Here is a 21,903-nt window from a genome sequence, read left to right on the forward strand (position 1 = left end):
ATGGTGTTGCATGTTTTCTCTTAAGAGTTCGTAGGAGGCAGTGGATGGATTCATCGCCCAGAGGGAAAAGTGCCTGCGTTTAAAATGCGATTATATATTTTGTCAGTGACCAAATTTCTAAAACATCAACCTTTCTCTTTATTAGACCGAATAGGATTATTTAAAAAAACTGGATAACAAAACTAGATTTCCATTGAAGACACCTTATTATTAAAAAGGATTCAACCTGTACTGATGTCTCTCAAAGGTCTTGTGCTATTTGCTCGCCAAAAGCCCAAAACACCAAAAGTACTTATATCGCTGTGGCAACCTCACCACTTAGTACTTTTTTGTATTCAAAATGTAACTGCAGTATTTAACAACAATAAAACAGAATATTAGAACAACATCTATATTATTTCCCGCTCTTTTTTTGTTTTACACATTTATGGAAATTTTATTTAATTTAGCAATTTTCATACAGTTTTTCTAATGCAATGTGCATAAAAACATGAGCAAACCATTACACAACATAGAATTAACAACTAGCCGATGATGATGATGATGATTATTATTATCATCAACTAAATTTGTTATTTTGGTGAATGTTTTGCAAGAACATTGCCTTTATGCTAAAGTTCAAATCCATGTTCAATATTTATTAGTATTTTGATGGTTTGGTCCACCAACCAATGTAGAAATGATTGTTATTTTCTTTTGGCAAACTAAATGTTAACCTGCTGCTAATGGGCCAGTGACAATGAGGTAAATGTGTCACAAAACTAATTTGGCTGTTGATTTTCATTGTGACTGGCACACAAAAAGAACATTTTCATATTGGAGGCCATTGAGTTAAGAAAGACTGCCTCGTCCTCTAGCTTTTATTCTAAAATGTATCTTGAGCTGCCACTCAGTTTGTAAAATGACATGAGCGAGCGACAATGGGACAACTACAGGAAAGCAAATGAGTCGCTTATATCTCCAAATATGAACACTGGCGTGGCGGTATACACTAAGTTTGAGGTCTAAAACACAGAACCCTAAGTAAATAGCCTGTCTGTGTATATTTTCAGAGAGCTGTTGTCCAGATCTTTTTGGCAGCACTTGAAGCGGCTCCATACCTGCACCTCTCCAAAAATGAAGAAAAGGGAAATTGACACTCTGAGTCCAGAGTACTGCAATTTGCTGGTAGTAGGTGGGTGTTTTTGCAGGTATGCAGGCTAGAGTACAAGCATTGTGTCGGAGCATAGGGCTTCTTTTTTTTTTATTTTTTTTTTACCACAAAGCCAGAATAGATCACAGAGAGCCATTACAGCTCCTGGTCAGACCAAGTGTCCACAATTGTATCAAGGTCCATTTGGGAACGAATACGGCTCAGACCTGGAATCATGTGACCATTTGGAAAGTATGCAAATTAAACTTCCATTTCTTTAGACGTGAGGGCCTGGGATGGTACCATAGGGTTCATCTGCAACTGCTGCTGGCCTTGGGTAAAGACATTAGTATTCAGTGTTCTACATAAAGACTTAAAGCACTAAAAACAGTAGATACATTGTGAATACTGCAGGCAGCAAGGGAGGAAGAAGAAACTGCCAATCTGGGCAATCAGCAAGGCCCCAGTATGTCACAAAAGTAATCAGTGTGTTTTACAGGACTATTCCTCTCACCAGAAAAAATACTCCATATCAATAACCATCTGGTGTGATTGGATATTAGTGGAGAAACAGCACGTAAATGTTGAAAGTACTGAAGTATACCAGCATCTTTTCCCCAACACATTGACAATGCGTACATTGATGTCCCAGTTAACTATGGAATCCCTCAGTAATCAGGGACGTACACACATGTACTCAGCACATGTTCATGAGCATATTAAAATATGGCTAGAGAGACTATGTTTAACTCAACGTCTGGCCATTATATCGGTATATGTAACCATACATACTTCCTAATAAAACATGTGACCAGCATATAGGTTTCATTAGTAAAATGTCCACATAGAGCACTATGCTGTGCTATTAAATAATGTGGCCTTAATGGAATCAAATAGGCAAAAGCAACAGAAAAAAAACTCACAATATTAATAGTGCCTGAAAAATCTGACCATTAAGCAATCTCTTAAAAGTCACAGTCTATTAACCTCAACTGTAATTTCCCTTGCCACTTTATGGAATTACATTTTAACTACACCTAAAAGACGGTCCACATATTACTTGTTTAATCAAGTGGAACTCAAAACATTGACGCATAAATGAATGTTACAAAACATGATTGTAACGTTTCAAACCATGTTGCTATGACTTTTATTTAAAAAAAAAAAAGCCAGACATACATATTATTATAGATTATGTGTATTTAAATATTCAGCCTTGATCTTTTTCTCTGCACTATTTTATTAGCGGCATGGTTAATGTTGGAGAACTACCAGTATTAATTCCTAAGGCCGTTATTGGCCAATACCATCACATTCCCGAATATCAGTGCGTCTCCTCATCTGCTGTATCTTTGTCAAAAGAAATTTAGGGAAACATTCAAGCATGATACAATACAGGACTGGCGTTTGGAGAATCAGAGGAGTTCTCTGGAGCCCATTGGGATATTGTATGTGGTATTGAGCTGTCCAAATGAACCTGACATGCCCGAGCCACAGGACCGAATGTGTGATCACTGAGGTGTGATGATGAAGCCTTGTAGTCTCTGAGCTGAAGAAATGGCAATGAGCTCCCAAAACAAACTCAGGAGCTCCCCGCTCCTTCCGCGCTGACGGCAGCGCTTCATTGGGCACACAACACTCCACTATCATGCACATTCACACACACACACACACACACACACACATTCTGTCACTGATAAACATGGGCTTAATATTTTGCCGACAGAGACAGCTGTTTACATTTTCATTTCGGTTTAACATAAAAGTGATTTGAGTAGATTAGCCAGGACAAAATCCCGCAGATTTAAATTGCTAACTGCAACGACCGTATTTCTGATAAGCCAAGATAACACTGGAGCAATTCTGTCCATTTCTAAATAACAGGACGGGGGGACGGAAGGGGGCGTTTTCAGATTTACAGTACAATCATATTTTTGCAAACTGGGACGCTCCATCACTTTGCCATAAGGTTACACTATGGAATATGGTCACTGCTGTGAGGGATGAAACGCCATGTGTTGGATTGTTGCTCTGTGTGTGTGTGTGTGTGTGTGCATGCATCTTCTCATTACCTGCTGCTACCAGTGCCTGGCGACTCGGCCCCGAGTCTGCATCTTTCCAGCTGATTGGCCACAATCTGCCTTTCCACTTCCAGCTCCCTGGTTAGCCGCTCAAACTGGAGCTCCTGTGCGCACGCACGCACGCACGCACACCCACACACACACACACACACACAGACGCACACACACAAACAAGGGACATTCTCATCAGTGAGAGATTTAGGTACTTTGGAATGACAGAATGTGAAGCCAATACGAGGGAGGAAGGTTGACAGCTTGACAGCTAGCTCCTACAGTGCTCCATCATGGCATGTACGTTGATGATAACACAAAATAGAAGCTTAAGGCACCTCAAACAAGTTAAATCCAAATATAAATGTTATCTCACAAGTAGGTTAAAAAATAGAGGCCGTGTACATTCTCTCTCTCTCTCTCTCTTTCTCTCTCTCACACACACACACACACACACACACACACACACACACACACACACACACACACACACTATAAGGTACACTGCTATTTCCCCAGCCCACACATAGATAAGCACCACTTCAGTGGGTGATATTTAGCCTTGGTGGCACTGTTCCTATGGGAGTCGAGTAGAAATCAGCATTTGACTAATTATCTAGCCTGAGAGAAGCCATTACTTGCACAGCTCTCCAGCTCCAAGCACTGCATCATGAGAATCATAAGACACACACAGGGGCTTTACTACACTGAAAAATGGTGTGTGGTCGCACGCAACCACAAAATTGTGCATACAGTCTAACCTTTTTCAGTGAAATTAGACCGTAGATTTCGTAAACGGGAAAACCTGCGAAAAAAACAAGCAATACACTAATGTCCCATTAGCAGTAGACGGGTAAGCCTTTCTCTTTTTTTTTCTGGTGTGTCACATTCATAGACGCACCGGAAGCAGTGAAAATGTTTCAGCGTACTTCTCTTTTTAAATTCTGTTCATTAAGTCTCTCTTGTATTTTCAACAGTTTGTGATTGTTGGGACAGTGGAAAGACGAAAATATGGTTTTGATGAGTTGTTGTGTTTCTGTTGTGTGGTGGCTTATAATTATATTTTTTGTACATTAAGGAATTATAGTAATTGTTCAAATCCCTGTTGATTTTATTTACAACGCGATAAATACCTGTGACAACTGCAGAGAAATGTGTCCCAGCAATGAATGCCAATTGTACCCTTTCCTACTAAAAGCCAGATGTTTTTGTTTTAGTATGAAAGGGGCTGTAGAAATACCCTTTGTATCCAACCATATCACGAGAGTCTACAGATAAAATTCAAACTAACACAAACATGTTTTTCTTGCAAAAAGGACTCAGTCAGCAAAACTCCAGATGACAGGATCCTCACCCTGTCCCCCTTAGTTGTCCCATGTAATGTCAATTAACATGGTCAATAACATTCATAGTCAGCACACACACACACACACACACACACACACACACACACACGCACACACACACACACACACAGCTTCTTTTGTGACCTTTGAGAAAGTTTGGCCACTCCTTGACACTAAGACCCGCCTACTCTCCACACCTACTGTTCAATGCTCCCTGAGGGTGCACTGAAATTTCCCTTTACATTGTCGGCATGCTCTGCTCACCCCTCCCCCACGCTGCTACTCTTCACCCTCCACTGCTCTCCTCTCCTCACCCTCGGTTGCTGATGTGTGAAGCTTAACTGCAGCGTGAGGGAGCATGCGGGAGGGAAAGCTGCTAAGTCCTCGTTCCTTAATGACATTTTTTTCTTCCTCTTGCTGAGATAGCCGTGCACTGCTAGGAGTAACTCTGATTACATCTTATGCCGCGAGGCAAATGAGATCAGATAAATAAAATAGACCTTTATTCATTCCAAAGAAAATGTTTGCGACCAAGATGCTGCATGGTGAAATGAACATCCATAGTATTATTACATAATAATGAAAAAAAGGACAGCCTGGTTAGGACAGTTATGAAACAATTAGGACAACCCTTTCTGTCAATGTAATTACCTTCTGAATATTCACTTATTACTTGATATTTGGCTACTATAACTAAATTCCTCAAATTTAATTGGCCTTTAAGCTGTCACTTGCTATTGGAGAAACACTTCAGAAAGCAGTGAAACTCCTCCATTGAACAAAAAATGATTGAACAAATTACATTTTCTCTTCAGATCATTATCCCAATCCTTTAATCGCCCAGCACATGTCAGACTCCCGAGGAAATAGCAAGGATCATCCTCACGCCTGCTTTTTCCTGATACATGAAACACAGCCACGAGCTAACAGAGAGCAGATCACAGCTCCGGGAGCCGAACAAAGATAGAGTGGCCGAAACGTTGATTTATTTAGAAAAATAAATGAGCTGTAAATCCTCTTTGTGACACATAACCCCTTCTGAGTGATTTAGTCGCGGGAAAATTGCCAATTTCAACTTTTCATTCCAAACAATCATTCCTGTTCCGAATCATACTTTTTTTTTTTTTTTTAGACAGATGTGGCTCCGTAATCAAAATACAGAAATGTATTGCTACATATGTGCAGAATGTCAAGGGGAGAGGGACTCATTCAATTCATGGGCGGCTTTCGACATAGCATTCATTTTAAGAAATGGGACAGTTTTCTTCTTTAAACAAGAAATCTTGCGATCTGAACTCTTGGTCCTGCACAAAATCCTCCGAGAACTGCACATCATTCCAGGACTGAACCCTACTAAGTGACGCACAATGGGATAGTGACATTGTTTCCTACAAGAGACTTAGATTAAATTATTATGAAACCATTTTTGCACACACACAAAGACGCCTGTATCTTGTATGCATTTACGGGGGAGTAGTAATAAGATGACGGTGTTAGCAAGGAATATTACTTAATGCTAGACCGTATACACCGGTATAAGGGAGGCCAAGAGAGAGGACGTTGAATTTAAGTGACAAGGGGTAAGCCAGAGAGAGCGAGAGAGAGAGCGAGAGACAGAGCGAGAGAGAGAGCGAGAGACAGAGCGAGAGAGAGAGAGAGAGAGAATTCAAACAGTCCACTTGATACAAATCTGGAATTACTCCAGTGTGTGATTCTGCCACCAATGTGCAAGAGAGAACATATGGTGGAAGTGACAAGAAAGGGATATAACCCATATGGACACACACAGACAACAGGAAGGAGATAGAGGGAGGGAGAGGGAGAGAGAGAGAGAGAGAACATTTGAACATTCAAATATTTGAATACAGTTCACTCCCACTATATATATATATATATATATATATATATATATATATATATATATATATATATATATATGTTTGAAAGCACTAGGCCATTGTAGAAGAGAGTAAATGGGACAAATACAGTATGAATACAAATGAACATAAAATGATCATCCTCACACAATCACCTATACATACAACTGAAAGACTAAATGAATCCTTCATGTGTAACGCTTACTGTATGAATATGTAGTAGACGCTTATGGAAGAAAATAGAGTCGACACTATCTAAAGAAAGACAGATTTCCTGCTCGTGCAAATGTCACTATTCTTGGCCCACCATTTATGTGCCTTCTCTCTTTTAAGCTCATAATCCAATTGTTTTGTTTGGCAGTGTGTTACACTGTCAAGTCCAGCGTCTTCATCTCATGCGGCACTTCTCATTACACAGTTGTAAATGCAAGGCATGAGAGAAATAAACAGCTCTGCCTCTCCTGATACTTCACACAAAGAGTAGCTGGCCTTCAAGCTGGCTGATTAGATGGTCTGTGATATTGATCAAGCCCAGCTGAAAGAGACATCTGTTGCAGCCATAAGGCAGTATAAGTCTCTGTCACTAGTGATATTCAAAGCTGCTCCGAGGCTGGAGCGGGCAGGCATCTTGTCCAGCCCTGTTGTTTTCTTACTGTGGAGTTTCCTGCATGAAGCTCCTTCCTCCAAGTCTTTTCTATCGCTTCACAAATTGGTTGCAAATTGGTTGCACCAGTTGTAGAATCCCCGTGTCATATTGTTTTTTTTTGCTATATGCTGCATATTATTTGTTTTTTTTCATTGAACGCTTTTTTTCGGGAGCACAATTTTTGACTTTTCAGAAGCAGGAGTCTGGCAAAGGTCAGGTGGCGTAGCAAAGGTGAGGCTGGCTACTCTTTCTGACCCCTACAGTCGACCGTGAAACAACAATGAAGCCTTCCCGTCATGCTGAGTTTACTGGCCTCTCGGATGGCATTGAGGATTACTGTCGTGCCTCTTTACTATCACATCCTCATGCTGTCCTTGGCAAAAAAGAAACCTTCTAAAGCGCGTATCCTCAAAACACACATTTCAATAGACTTTCCTTTTTGACAAAGACTCATAAAGACAATGATGAATAAGGATATATCTATAATAGATTTAGCTAATACCCATAATTATCGTGTGATAGCACGAAGCTAAGTGGACATTGGTCTCATGGAACAGGGACAAGGCTCACACTCCTAAGTGAGCCTTATATTAGCCATGGAGATGGAGTAGTCTCTACTCCATGTAATTCATTCCATGCTTGGCCCCAATACAGAATAGGAGACATCTATTCACCGTAACAATCCACTAAGTCAGACTGAGCACAGTCGTAATGGCCGTTAAGCAGGACAGATGCTTTTGTAAAGAGTGTGGGGGCAGCCTTGGTCGGTACCGGGTTCATGCTGCGTTCACACAACACTCGCCGGAATATTTTGTAGTTATTCGTGCCATTCAAGGCAGACACGCTGGAGAAGGGGATTGGCTTATTTCCATAGGAACAGAGTCATTTATTTCCGCCATCAAACAAGGAAGAAATAACCATTTCTGCTTTGTACGTCTTGTGGAAGTCCCACAAACGTCGGAACATCAAATGCCCTCGTGTGTAGGTTCATAAATTCATCCGTAGCTACGCACAGCTCTGTGTAATTTCACAGACTTCTCCGTGAACGTGTGTCCATCGTTTCTAATTCAGCCAGGACATCAGTGATGACAGTTGGAGGATCTGAACACTGATAGGCTTTCACAAAAAACTATTATGGGTCAATACATTTGATAAACACACTTGTCGCATGCCCTGAGGTCCCTGTTGTAGAGAGCATATCATTTTGTTTGTACATACAGTTTCCATGTAGACTTTAATGTGGAATCAGGGAAAGGCACCCAGTCAAGTTGCGAACGCGGGTGTTGACGTCATCGTTTTCAAACTCATCCGGTTCCGCCTGTGCGCACAACGAGGAAACCCCGGAGTTTCCAAATGTAGCCGTCCTCGGGTGCGTTTTTTAAACTTCTCCGTTTTCGGCGCTCTAAATCTCCGGATTAGTGTGGACGCTCAGTGTAGAAACGTAGCAAAACAAATGCATTTTAAACTGGAAATGTAGTCGTGTGGATGTAGCCTTGGTGTAATCAGGGAGGACAGAAACAATGAGTGGCCGGCTTTTCTGTACCAACAAGGCTTCCAATGCTTTTATTTGACATTACAATGAGCCTGTTGGGCCTGGTCGGCCTTTAGTCCCAGAGCTGAATCAGATCCTGTCCCCTTGTGTCCCTTAGATGGGCCCTAAAGAAACAGATGACACATGGCAGCAGACCCGGATACCAATATACAGGCTCTCTTGTCATCTTTATGGATGCTGACAGTACAAGACCCATCTGAAATGCCTGAAGTGGCTTCTGCCCGCTGCTGGTTCAGCACATGGTGCAGCACAGATAAGCGAGGTAGCTTATGCACACATGAACCCCAAATGTCATGTATTGGCATAACCTACACCAATTGTTACATTATGTATTGCTTATTAATCAATAATTAAATTATTAACAGTGTGCATATGCAGGGTTTATATACAGTGTATTACAATCACATTATTTTTATCCTTTTAGGGATTTGTGTGCCACCACATTTTAATCACTGCAACCTTTAGTACAAATCAACATTTGTGCCAAATTTAAAGAAATTCCGGTGAATTCATATTTATAAGAATGGACTGGACAACCTGAAAGTAAAATGCCTCCTTCAAGTGATGTCTCAAGGACATAATAATTTGGAATACATCACCTTGCTGATACTATACCTGTATTTTCCACAGAAAGTCAGTACCTTGGCATAATCTACCAATCAAGAATACAACCATTTAATCATTAAGGACATTCCTTAGATTTTTTTTGTGGTAGGAAACCATCCACAAGAGAGGCTTCTGACTCTTACACAAACTTGCCAAACAAGCCAAGTTCATCAAACAAGATAGGACAGATCGTCAGTGATGCATGTTTCAAACATCTTTCACACAATATTTGGTCAACCAGCCCACTCTTGTGTGTTGCTTCACCTCCTCGTAAGTTCATTCAATTGGACAACCAGAAAATGTAACATGCGTCAGCATACCGTACCCTGCGTTTTACCTTTGCTTGTACTTCTGCTAACTTGAATACATTATTCAATACATTTTAATGCATATCTAATGCGTTGTTTGGCCTGTTTGGGAGCTTGAATGTAAAGATTGATTATGGAGGATTGTTCCCTATTCAGACAAAATGAAATATTATCATATAGGAATGTCATTCTGCTACAAGCTTGCAAGTAGTTTTCCAGAATAAAAATGTATTGCAATAAATATTTGGATTGATATAGCGTTGCTTTGTAAACTGTCAATATCAGCAGCTTAAATTTATGGCGGACAAAAGAGTTCAACACCCACACCTCTTCCCAAATCCCTCCACTCACTTACAGCTGTATATCCAAAACAGATGTAACACTACTGTATGTGTCTTTGTAGGTAGTATGGTTGCAAAGGCATATTTACATAAAAAAATACACCTGGACTTGTGATGCCATCTCTCTTAATGTCAAATCTGGAGAGGAATGCATGTCCATGACATGAGAGATCCACCATGCACACAACCTAGTTACTGAGCAGATGAATCATATCATTTCCTGTATGTAAAACAAGAAACCTACAACATCATACATGCCACATATGATAAATTAAGATGATATAATGCTGTGCTCGCGATGTGTGAAATTATGCTTGGTAACTCAGCACCTTCCTTTATGTGACACAATAATAATTGTGAGCAATACATCAGAGAAATTACTGCCTAATCCTGGGAAGTGGGAGCCCAAATCCCACTATTAATTAAGATTGGAGATCTTATCCTTAATAGTTCTCGTTAGCCTGAGTGCCGCCCGTGTGAATCTGTGGTAAAGTGTGTTGTGGGCCTGTAAAGACAGGGCTGCATGTTCAATTGTGAGATTCAGGTCCATTTTACATAACTGGTGCGGATGGATTTTCCTCTTAACCACAGATGAGAATCTACCAGAAATATGTTTGTTCATTAAGTGGCAATGAGGCTTGACAGCTCTTCATCCTCACTGCAGTCTGGCAGACCCATTCCAACGAGAGCCCGATACTGTAGCGCAGTGGGAGAATGACAGCAGAGGTTAAAGGATTTTCTGCAGCAGCAGGAACAGAAAAGCAGGCCTGAGGGGTGAGCAAAAAGAACAGGCCTCCAAACAGGCTGTGTGACCAGACCTGAAGGAACCACGCAGTGCAATTACATACAAAAACTGCCACAAAGTCACCTTGTTAAAATACTAAGGTTTGAGGAAACTGGCTGCAGCGGCATGCCACCATAGCAAAATTATTATAACCACATTGAATAGATGGGGCATTTAAAAATGCTGCAAAGTGGCTTGCAGAGGTAAGAGAGTACAGCAGCTATAGGTGAATCAGATGGAGAAAATTGCTTCAGCAGCCACAGCTGCACCAGAGCTTTTGTACTATATAAGCTGATAATGTGACAAGAGGCCACAAACAGAAATGCAAATCATCATTCACTCTCAGATAATGGAAAAGCAAGTTTACAATAGAACATCATTTGCGACCAGGATTTCTAATGCTGCATTACGAGCATTTATTGCAGGGAATCCGCAGAGCAGCAGCTAGAATGATATTTTAAGTCCTTTTATTGAGAGAAAATTGACATACTGCAGTTGTATACAGTCACTGAATTGAAAGTAAAAGCAGGATGAATACTGTTCGAAAATTGATTCATGATGTCCAATAATGAGCCACTCCACATAGACCTCCATATTGTACTGGTATATTTTAGCTGCTTATGATTCTGTGTTCAATAAAATACAGTATATTCCATTGATCCTGAGCCAAAACGTCTTTGTTATTTTGAACTTTATCTTTAAAGAAGAAAAAAAAGGATAGAAAACACACATTTTCAGGATGATCTCCGACTCCAACATGCAGCGTAAAGCATTGCACCGAAAAACATGACGAATGAGACGCAAGTACTCAGATTACTCACTGGAAGACATGTCAAATTGTTAGTTGTTGCACTCGATAAAGAAAAGCAGTGACTAAAACATTGTTACTCCAAAAATAATTTCATGTTGGTGGCATTTGAGTTAAAACATGTTGCCGACACAGAGGAGTAAAACCCCAGAGAACATCGGTTTTCCATATATTTGGGCATGAAAAGGAAATCAGAATTTGGCTTGATAATTAAAATGCCATTATAGAAACTGTCATTTGTGTGGTGAATGCTAAATAAAAGGAGCTGTCATGAGCAAGTACAGCAGCCATGCACTTGCCAGAGATTGACAACAAAAGAAAAAGCGGCAATAACAAAAGACAGAGGAGAGACTGCGAGGGCGAGAGCACAAGAAACTGTTCTCAACAGATCCAACAATAATCTTAACATTTGTGACTGCTACGGGTGTTTTGGTCAAAAAGGAATCTGTTGGAAACACGGCTAAAAGCAAAGGCTGGTTGTGTTCTTCCCCCTCACAGAGAGAACTAATTAAATGTGTTCTGTTAAATCAGTGGACACAATTTCGTCACACACAGGCTTCTAAACAATGTTCTCTCATGTCTCAGCATCCTCTCATCATTGGTGCCGTTGCTCTACTATTGTACTAATACACTTTAAAAACATGGATGTTATCCTCTTAAGTGTAAAAGACTGAATTCAAAACACAGGACTCAGAGCTGCAAATTATGAAAGTAAACTGTTGCTTTGTGCAGCTACAAGCTGTTGAACCTCAACAAAAGCTCTTAGGTGGTGATGCTCCTGATAATAATGCCACGGCATAGTGGCAGACAGTAAAGAAGAGTAACTCCGTATCTCCTCCATTGGAAGAAAAAACAAAAAAACAAAAGGCTGCAGCAGTGCAATCACACAGCTGGTGCAATTCATGCAGACCTGTGAACGAACCATTCTACTGAGAGATCAACAGCGTCGTGTCACAAGACACAAAAGAACATTGCTCTGGGCCAAAAGGAAGAGCGTAAGCAATCTAGCCTCTGTCAATCTGGCGGTTGCTGTATAGTGAACAAAGACTGCAGTGACTTGTGTGATTACCTCCGGATCAGTCATTTAGAGAAACTCATCTCAGCAATGTTTGGGCAGAGGGCGAAACTGAGCCATAAACCTCATTGGTGATTCAGCCGGTGGAGTTCCTAAAACTTCCTCAGTGGACGTATGCCAGTCCAAGGACAGCCCGGCGGCATTTTTACAGCGTTCCCAACTTCCTGAGCACTGCTCCTGCTCCCCGGTGCCCGGGCCCTCTGTGTGTGCGGTTGACTGTGGCGCTGATTATCGTGATAATGATGACGACGGTGACAGTGACGGTGATGAGGATGAACAGGCTAGCAAGGGGCAAAGCTCCCAGGGCTGGGTTCAAAACGACAGCGCTGTGCCGGGCCAGACGCTCTCCACCTTCTTTTCTGTTTTCCTCGGCATTGCCAGCCTCCTGCCTGCCACAGCGCTTTAGAGAAGCATTCACAGGTGACAGCCTCTCCGACTCTGCCTCTCTCCATCATGCTCACGCTCTCTTTTGTCCTTTTCCCTTCACTCACCACCCTCTGGGCTCCCCTCCCCTCTGTATCTGAGCGTTTTGTCTTTCCTCTGAATATCTGAGCACTACCCTTCACCTGTATCCCTCCCCCCCCTCAAAAATCGGTTTCCTTTTTTTCGTCGCATACTTGTTCTGCTCCCCCATGGGGTAATTGCTCGGAGCCAGTGCTTCCATTTTTATGACTATAATCGAGGCCAGAATGCTTATGCCTCTAGATTTCTCCTTGCTCGTGTCAAAGAGGCGGCGCTAGGGAGAGGAAGGCAGATAAGACCCCGAGGAGAGGAGAAAATCACAAGTCGATTGTAATTAGAGTCCTTATTTCGGCTACGGAGGTGGAATAGACACTATCGCCTGCAGAGAGAATTCAACCTTTCTGCTGTGCTTATGGCAGGGGATTGCATGAATGGCAAAAAAAAAAAAAAACACTGTTGAAGCTTTGCCCCGACCCGACAATTAAGTCCTTAAGCTGGGTCACTTAAACAAAGATGACTTTGGCTTCATTGAAGCGTTATGGAGGCTTGCACTGGTATCACAAGAGAGTAATATTTCAGCCAGCTCATCAAGCCTTGAAGAAGGTGCTGGAGTTGTTGCACTCAAAGCAAGGTCAGTCCATAGGCTTTGCAAAGAGTCTGCTTGCGTGCCTGATTCGGATGAAAACGGGGTCACAGAGTGTAGCTCCAGTTTGCCAGCGAGTAGCTGGAAGCAGACAGATTTTTCATGTGTAATGGACTCCAACAAAGTGGGAAAATTCCACTGTGGTGTTTTCTGGAAGGCGCTGTGTTGAAACACCATAGTACGGCACGCCTAAGAGGCCCTTTTTTTTTTTACCAGTAGTGTGGTACATGTAGGCATGTCCAGGCACAGCTAATACCAGCATCACTCTGAGGGCAAAGCCCCATTATGGGGGAGGAAGAGGCGGACACTAAAACACAGCCTTTCCATGGGTAACAAACCACTATCTTGATTCTAGAAATGATCGGCTTCTCAGCGCTGAAGATTGCAAGGACTAATTTGAAACCAGACTTGTGTTTGAGGATACATTTCTCCACAAAAGGGATGAACCACTAAATAAACACTCTCCTCTGCCCCCGTCTAAAACTCATATTGCTGTAAACAAGGGAGCGGCAGTGCAGTCCGCCGTTATACAGTAACGGTGGCATCAGGACATTCGAGTCGTTGATCTCTGACAGCGTGACAATGTAAACAACCAATCCGTGTTTAAATCACCAGGAGAGCCGCGAACCGAGGCAGCACCGATAATGGTCAAGGAACGGATGATCTGTTTGGTTACATTACGATGCATTCAGGCCCTGATCAGTGAAAGTAAGGATTGGGCAAAGGCAATTTATAATGTTATGTGATCAAATGTAATCTCATAAAAATTTGGTGAAAAACTTGAATAAATGCAGTTTTTCAATAAGATGTTTTTACAACATCATAAGTAGAACTGTACAATATTTGTACAATACTCCTGGACCACTTATAATACAACTTTAAAACCTTGAACCTTTTGAATCTTTAAAATTTCGGACTTATTTATTCATCATTTGAAAAAACACTATAAATTACTATACCAAAGTTAAAGGAACACATTTGCTATAAAACACGTTTATAGGTGCTTTCCAAACAAGCAGCGTTTCAGCAGAAACACAGAAGTGCATACTGTGCGCGCCTGATGAATGTCGACAACAAAAACAAAACTTCTTTCATCGCTCTGGATGACGCCTGTCACTGCTGTTGACACTGGACATCAGCCGGCTGTTTCTATCAAGGTAAAAACGGTTCATCTCAAAACAGAAAGTTGCAGAGGGATACCGCTTCATATGTCAAGTCCTTTATGGCTACAAATGTGCAGCATTGCTTCGAAAAGCCTTGACATTTGAAGGCTTACATTAATAACCCTTACTACACCAAGTAGACAGAGATTTATCCCTTGTCATCACCATCCAAACATCCCTCTTTCAGTTTTCACATCCGATTAATGCTGCAACACAAACATAACTAAAATAGGAACAATGGGAAGCCATTCCAGATGTGTGTGTGTGTACATTAAGTAATGCTTGGTGAGGATGAAATCAAATTTCACGCAGCTGCTCCTCTCCTGGGAGATGCGGTAGGTAGCGGAGATGAGGGAAGAGTGATCACTGACATGCTCTTTAAAAAGGCCTGACCTCACGCTCATTGATGCCTGCTCGGTGGCTGCCAACAGGCTCCCTTACTAGCCAAGCTAAAGGGCCCTCTATGCTCCTTTGAAAACTGAGTTTGGCTCGCTCTCAAAAGGGTTTTGAATTGGGTGCCTAATGCATCTGCCATGACAATCCAGCAGCCCTGAAAAGGTTTAATCTTTACGCTACTTTATGTGCATTTCAATTGTAACATAAGAACACGTGAATGGAAACGCCAGAAAGGCTTTCACAAATAATTATTCTCTCGCAATAATACTAATGCGTTTCCTTTATAGTAGATGTATAGTAGCTCTTGCCCATAAGAGGGAAGTCAAACTTTCCTTTTCTTTGTGAGTTCGCAAACAAAAAGAGACTTCCATGTGTTGTACATTTGAAAGAAAAAAAGAAGAAGAAAAGAAAAAGAAGGTCTGGAAGAAACACTTTAACAGACACTCCACAGATTCAAGTGTGTTTTACACTTCATACCTGTCAACATCCATCTCTGACCTTTGTTCATTTCAACTGATACAAACTGTTAGTTGTTCTGCTGGTGCAAAGTACTTCAACCAGACAGGAAAGAAAATGTCAAATGTAAAAGTTTTCGTCTTAGTAAACGTCCATTCTTCACACCGAATACTAAATCGCTGGGGAGAGCATTCCTAATCGGGTGACGACGTGGCATTTTTATGTGCATGTAAATACACAGAATTAGCTCAGACAAGATGCGGTCAACCATTTTATTCATCAGCCAGTTGTAAACCGATGATGGCCAAGTGGTTAATAGCCACTTGATTGAATGTGGCCATCAACACTCAGTGAACGCTACACTGAACTTGTACCTGCACAAACAAGCAGGAGCTGAACAACTAAAAAGGAAACAGCTGTGTGCAGGATCCAGGATGCAGGACCCAGCTTGAACGGTTCCTCAGCTGATGCAGACGGCACAGCCCGGGTTTGCTCGAAACAAACTAGTTCATATGAGGACAAGCGAGTTTAGAGTTTTTCCTCACGACCTCACAAGGTGGGGTGAAAAAACCTGCTGCCGTAAAGAAGTGGGGACGTGCTAATCATTTCTATGTGAAGATAACGGCACACATTAGTGGGGATGCAATGATGCGACTTTTTCAATCTCGGCACTGATACCTGTGCTTTGGTATTGGGCCGATCCGATACCGGTGTCTAATTAGGATGTTTGCCTCACTACGTGGAAATGGCTGAGATCAGTTTTTGTGGAAGGCAACATCAGCAACAACAATGCTTTTGGAAAAATAATAATAATAATAATTACAAATAAAAACATTTTATTTATCATTAAAATAAGAAATAGCACACCAACAATTTGGTAACATTTTTTTTGTTTTTTGTATTCATGAATGGAAATTACAATTTTAGTGTGAACATTTTATAGCAGCAACGAATTGGTCAAAACCTAATCGGGAATACAGGATATGAAAAATAGAACTGCACCGCATTTTTATTGTTGGACTGCGTTGTTCACACAAAGAGCCTGAAATAATTATTGATTTAAAAAAAAGAGGGTTTGAGAGAGAAACTTATTCCCTCATCTGCATGGTTAATCGCTGCATAGACTTTTTTGGGCTAATATTGATGCTGATGCAAATTCTAATATGTATCCCTTCATTTTATTATCACAATGTGTCAAGTTACTATCAATGGAGGTTTATTATTGTACTGAAATACTAGCTGTAGACATTTAAAAGCGCCGATTCATTACAAGGCTTTCTCAGAAGAGCAATAACTGAAGGAGAGGCACCTAATGGGATTAAATTGAAATGTACAAAACACAGAAAATCCGGTGGTCATGCATCTCCCCGTCGATGCGAGACCGATTTGATTTATCGGATAGTCTATTCTGATTAAAGACAATCAATGTCGTCATCAGTCATTGAAGAGCTTTTCATGCGCTCCTTTAAATCGCACCTTGAAAATTTGGAGATCATAGAAAATCCTGACTTCATTTTACAGCTTAACCTTATTACTTGTATATCATTCACACACACTTGACTTGTTTGCATATTTCCAGCAGCATTTTAACACAGCCACATGTTGGAGATGTCAAGGAGTCGCTAATTTATGCCTAATAAAATGAGTCTGTCACTGTTAGCGCTTTACAAAATCACAGATCAGTGACAAATTAAACGGATGAGCCCGCGGAAGGAGTCGCCACCAACCTCCAGAACAGAGTTATTTGGCAATATATCACATATTTCTGGTGCTTGACTGGAGGGATGAAATTAAAATCATAATTCAAATTAATTCAGAATAATTTATTGCATAGAGTTTTGCAAAACTGTCCCACTTTTTAAAGATGAGTCAAGAAAAACACTTTTTTGAAACATTTTTTTAAATCGGTTCCAGCTGCAATTTATGATGATGATGATGCTTACAGAATGTGAAGAAAAAACGTGGAGAGATACGTTGTTCTTTAATTTAATGAGAAAATATCAATAAAAGAAATAAACAACACAACTTTTTTTTTTTTAAATTTCAATAATTACAGAAGATTTCTGGGGTTTTTGTAATAATAAAAAAGCAAAACACATCGACGAGACACACAAGAACGCTGTGGTTGTCGAATCCACACAAAAGACAGGATGAGTGCTGCCGTCTCCCACTGCTTCAATTACACTAAAGATAAAACAGATAAAAAAAACTAGGTCTCAGATAATCCTTGAAACAACCCCCTTCGGTTAAATTAAATTTGAATAAGATAATAAATACTGAAGAGGGGAAATTTGTACAGTTAATTTTAAATTACAATACAGTTTTAGGTTTTGTGATCGTCAGGCTTTGAAAATAGCACAAGTTGTGCAGTGCAGCATACAAAGCATTGACATTTAAACAGTTAAATGGTCATAATAAACCATTCTGGATGTGTCATGATAGTGGATCAGTGCTTTTAAACAAGAGGCACAGGGCACAGACAGGACGCGAAAAACCAGCAACTGCAGCACGACAGGACCAAAAATCCTGAAATGAATGGCAAAAAGACTGGGGCGTATTCGTAGTAAATACCGCAGGAAACACAGAGGGAAGACTTAAGTCCACGCAAATGAACACAAAAGGAGAATGCAATCATAATATGTTGGCGAATCTGTCCTTGTTTGGGCATCTTGGCAAAGCCTGTGCAGCTGTAGCTACAGCAGTGACAGAAAAAGAAGTTTGGAAAGAGAGACGAAGAATAAAAGGAGTAAGACGAGGAGAGTGAAGACGACAAGGGGAGGATGGAAATCAGCCAAAAAAAGAGGCAGAAACAAGGGGGGGAAAAAAAGAAGATAGTTGAGCAACAGAGTCGACACTTACCAAACACTCATGCTCAGCCCTAACCGCGACCGCGGCAGACCTGCATGTTTACACCCACAGTAGGATCCCTTAAAGGTCTGCCTCTCAACAATCACAGGAGAATCTCACGCGACAGCAGAGAGGGAAAAACACACTCACACAAGCCTCGTCTCTGACCTCCATCTTTGCACTGTCACTCACCCTTTGATTTGCCTCTCCAACTTTAAACACTGAGGAGGACAATCTTTTTTACAGTCTCGACTTCATGTTTCCAGCCAATCCCTGTAAAAAGCAACAGCTCAGGCAGGCGACTCGCTCTTCCTGTTTTCCTGCGTGGATATCTGCTCTAACCGGACGAGCTGCTGAGGAATACTCTAGGGAAGGAAGTGACATCGACAGGTGCTCCCTCTTTCCTTCCTTCCTTCCTTCCTTCCCTACTCATGTAAACAATACCCACTTTTCTGCTAATCCTAAATGGGACCTCGGTGGGCTATTTCAAATAAATGAACTGCCGTTTCTGGTATTTATTATAAACTGTAGCTCAACTTAAGTGTCATTCTGGGCGGGAAAGAGGTATGCGAGATGTCCCAGAGGTAAATTAACATAATTAATAATAGACAAAATCTCTTTAGCCCAGTTTGCCCTGTGCTGAATACTCAGGAATAAGGAGGGCTGGAGCGAAGCCAAAGAGCAGAGGAGTATGTGCATGTGTGTGTGTGTGTGTGTGTTTAACAGAAGGCAGTGTGGATGAGTCATAGAGAGGGAGTGAGTCTGAGGGCATGTCCCACTACAAGCTCACAAACCCTGCAAGAGATGATCTTCCTGGTTGTCCATTGATGTTAGCCAGACCATGACTGCAGGCACTAAACAACCAAAAGCTCCTCGTCGAACTTATAAATCTTTAAGACAATAAATTAAACAAAAGTCCACACTTTAAAACTAAAATCATTCCGCAACCAAAGACATGACAACTTCCTCCTAAAAGTTGTATGAATAAAGTGACAACAAGGTCTGTGACACGACTGCGCACAGTAGTCCAAAATCTTTGCACCGTGAGTTTCTTCTCAATACAATGTGTGAGTCACTAGACAATTATGTGTTCAATAATGTCACTTGAATCAATGTGCTCTTTGCCCAGTGTGAACAAAAGAAACACACTACCTGCTCCTTGACGGAGGCCAGGATGTTGTTGGCGGTGTTGTCAGCCTCCATGTTGCGGCCAGTTGTACTGTTGCAGATGGTCAGCAGAAGCCCCTCCTCCGTCACTGGGCTCGGCTCAGGAGCTGGCATTCCTCCTGTGTGGACAAACACACACACACACACACACACACACACGCCATGGTCAGCTCATCACGAGCGCGCTTCAGAAAAGAACACAGTCTTGAACACACACACCAGACTGTGTGCATGTGTGTGCAAACACACTTTACTCATAAATACACACTTGAGTCAACCACTCCTTGATACACAAAGACGCGCAATGAAGAGACCATCAATGGTCACACACAATAACCACATGGTTTTGTTGTGTGTGTGTGCGTTTATATATATATAAATAAACACACACACACACACACACACACACAACAAAACCATGTTTCTAGTGAAGCCAAAAAAACAACAGAAATGCAAATCTTCGCACTGCAGAAGCTGCCCTGAAATACCAAGCATGAGTGTGTATAGTATGGGTGAATACAATATATGTTTGGGAATAAGAGGAGGGGAGAGGTTCAAGAGGATGAGCGAGGGCTTGCTTTTGAAAAAGAAAAAGAAAAAAAAAAAAAACAGCCAGACAGAAGAGATAAGGTGTTCCTGTCTCCTTTGCTCTCTCTGGCCTCTTGTCCGCGATTGAAAGAGGAAAGTAGAGTGAATAGTTACGGTCTCATTACATCTGTTGACAGAAAGAGTGTCAAGGGAACGCTGCTTAAGGTGGATTCATATTTACCAGGAGGAGCCTGTTGAGCCAGAAAGGGCAGCTAGAGGCAGCGATGGCTGCCTCAAGCTCAGGGATGCAGCAGCAGACAAAGCAAGGAGTCTAATAACACAGGAGGTATGTGACTTTAGGGAAACAGGGATTTTACTATGACTTTTACTGCTTTAGAGATCCACTGGCACTGTCATCTCCAAGATACAAACATAAAGACATACTCCACGCCTTGGTTCCTGCCCATATATCTTGATCGACGTGCTGTACTTTACGACACCACCCAGAATGCAGTCACGGTGATACACGGGATGCAGAAATGCTCTTAATATGGAGAGGAGTAGTAGCTGCAAAAACCACCATTAAGTAGCCATATGGTAATTTACTAAGAGCCATGCCTGAAGCAGCTGAACTCTTTCCATGAAAGTGTGTATTAGAGCACTCCTGGTTCATAATGGGCGCCTGAGGGTGACTTGTTGTACAATAGCTTTACTGAATGAGTCAACCCAACTGAGATCATTTTAAAAGGGTTAAAGGGTCATTTGTTGTCATGTTAAAAGCACCCGCCGACTTAAATCTGCCCATGCACACACACAAACACAAGTAAGGAATAATTTAGTTTAGGCTGACAGCCAGTTTGTGCGAGCGGGTTTGGTTGTTTACAGTGAGAACAGAAAAGGTTTTTGGGAGTAGAAGAACGTGGGAGGTCCCTCAGACATTTAAGCGAAATGTGACCCTGAGGTATTCTGGGAGTCTGTCACCAAGGCAGCGTGAGCGTTTTAAGGTGTTGGGAGTTGAACCGGGTCATGTGGCAGCCGTGGTGTAAAATGACAGATAAGGTTTTACTACTCCCAAGTATGTTAGTCCACACAGGATATTCCATGTATTCCCCTGTCAGTCTCCTAAATTCCTTTCCTGCTCATTCATAGTGTTGCAACATACCGCCCTGACTCCACGCCCCCCCCCCTTCTCTTCCACTGCAGCCTGTGAATCAAGGACATGGCGCTTGATTCCCAGAAAACGCAATGACAGGAAACGGGGAACGCTGTTTGAATTTGACAGAACTCCTCCTCCCTGACTTTTGCACAAACACAAGAGAACAACACAGACAGGCCTAAGTGAGTGCACATTTTAAGCTGACAGAAGTTGCCTGCCCGGTCGGGGAGGGCAAAATCTTTTCTTCTTTCTCTCCCAGTATGTTGTCACAGAAGAACAGGGGAGTGCCGCGATGGAGCTAGTTATGGCAATTGTCATGTAAATCCCCACAGATTAAGTATAAAATGTGGCTTATCATGTTTAGCCTCTCTGTAACTCTTCAATATTTGATATGTGACCTCCATCAAAAAAACTGACTTACAAGCCTGTCAAAAGAAGAAGAAGGAAAATCGAAGGCTTTTACCAAAATCTGTGAACGTGTCCAAATAAAAATACTCCGCAGTTTAAAATTGACTGTAGGAGTGTAGACACTGAGCAG

The 21,903-nt window shown here is 41.6% G+C and overlaps 1 protein-coding gene across 5 annotated transcripts in view; it reads right to left on the reverse strand.

Annotated features, from left to right (window-relative positions):
* pkp4 (plakophilin 4) overlaps positions 1-21,903 on the reverse strand; it is a 70,962-nt gene that overhangs the window by 35,307 nt on the left and 13,752 nt on the right. For 4 of the 5 annotated variants that reach the window (XM_068572033.1, XM_068572031.1, XM_068572032.1 and 1 more), the window contains exons 2-3: positions 19,667-19,800; positions 3,205-3,317 (exon numbers count right to left, since the gene is read on the reverse strand). In XM_068572033.1, the coding sequence (XP_068428134.1) occupies positions 3,205-3,317; positions 19,667-19,795 (242 nt within the window). In that variant the 5' untranslated portion in view covers positions 19,796-19,800. Of the gene's footprint in view, positions 1-3,204; positions 3,318-19,666; positions 19,801-21,903 lie in introns of those variants that run through there. The other variant, XM_068572034.1, reaches the window with a different exon arrangement.

The sequence above is a fragment of the Clinocottus analis genome, unplaced genomic scaffold (assembly GCF_023055335.1).
Source record: "Clinocottus analis isolate CAN_PGR_092001 unplaced genomic scaffold, fCliAna1.0.p SCAF_12, whole genome shotgun sequence".
In the NCBI taxonomy this organism is placed as follows: domain Eukaryota; kingdom Metazoa; phylum Chordata; class Actinopteri; order Perciformes; family Cottidae; genus Clinocottus; species Clinocottus analis.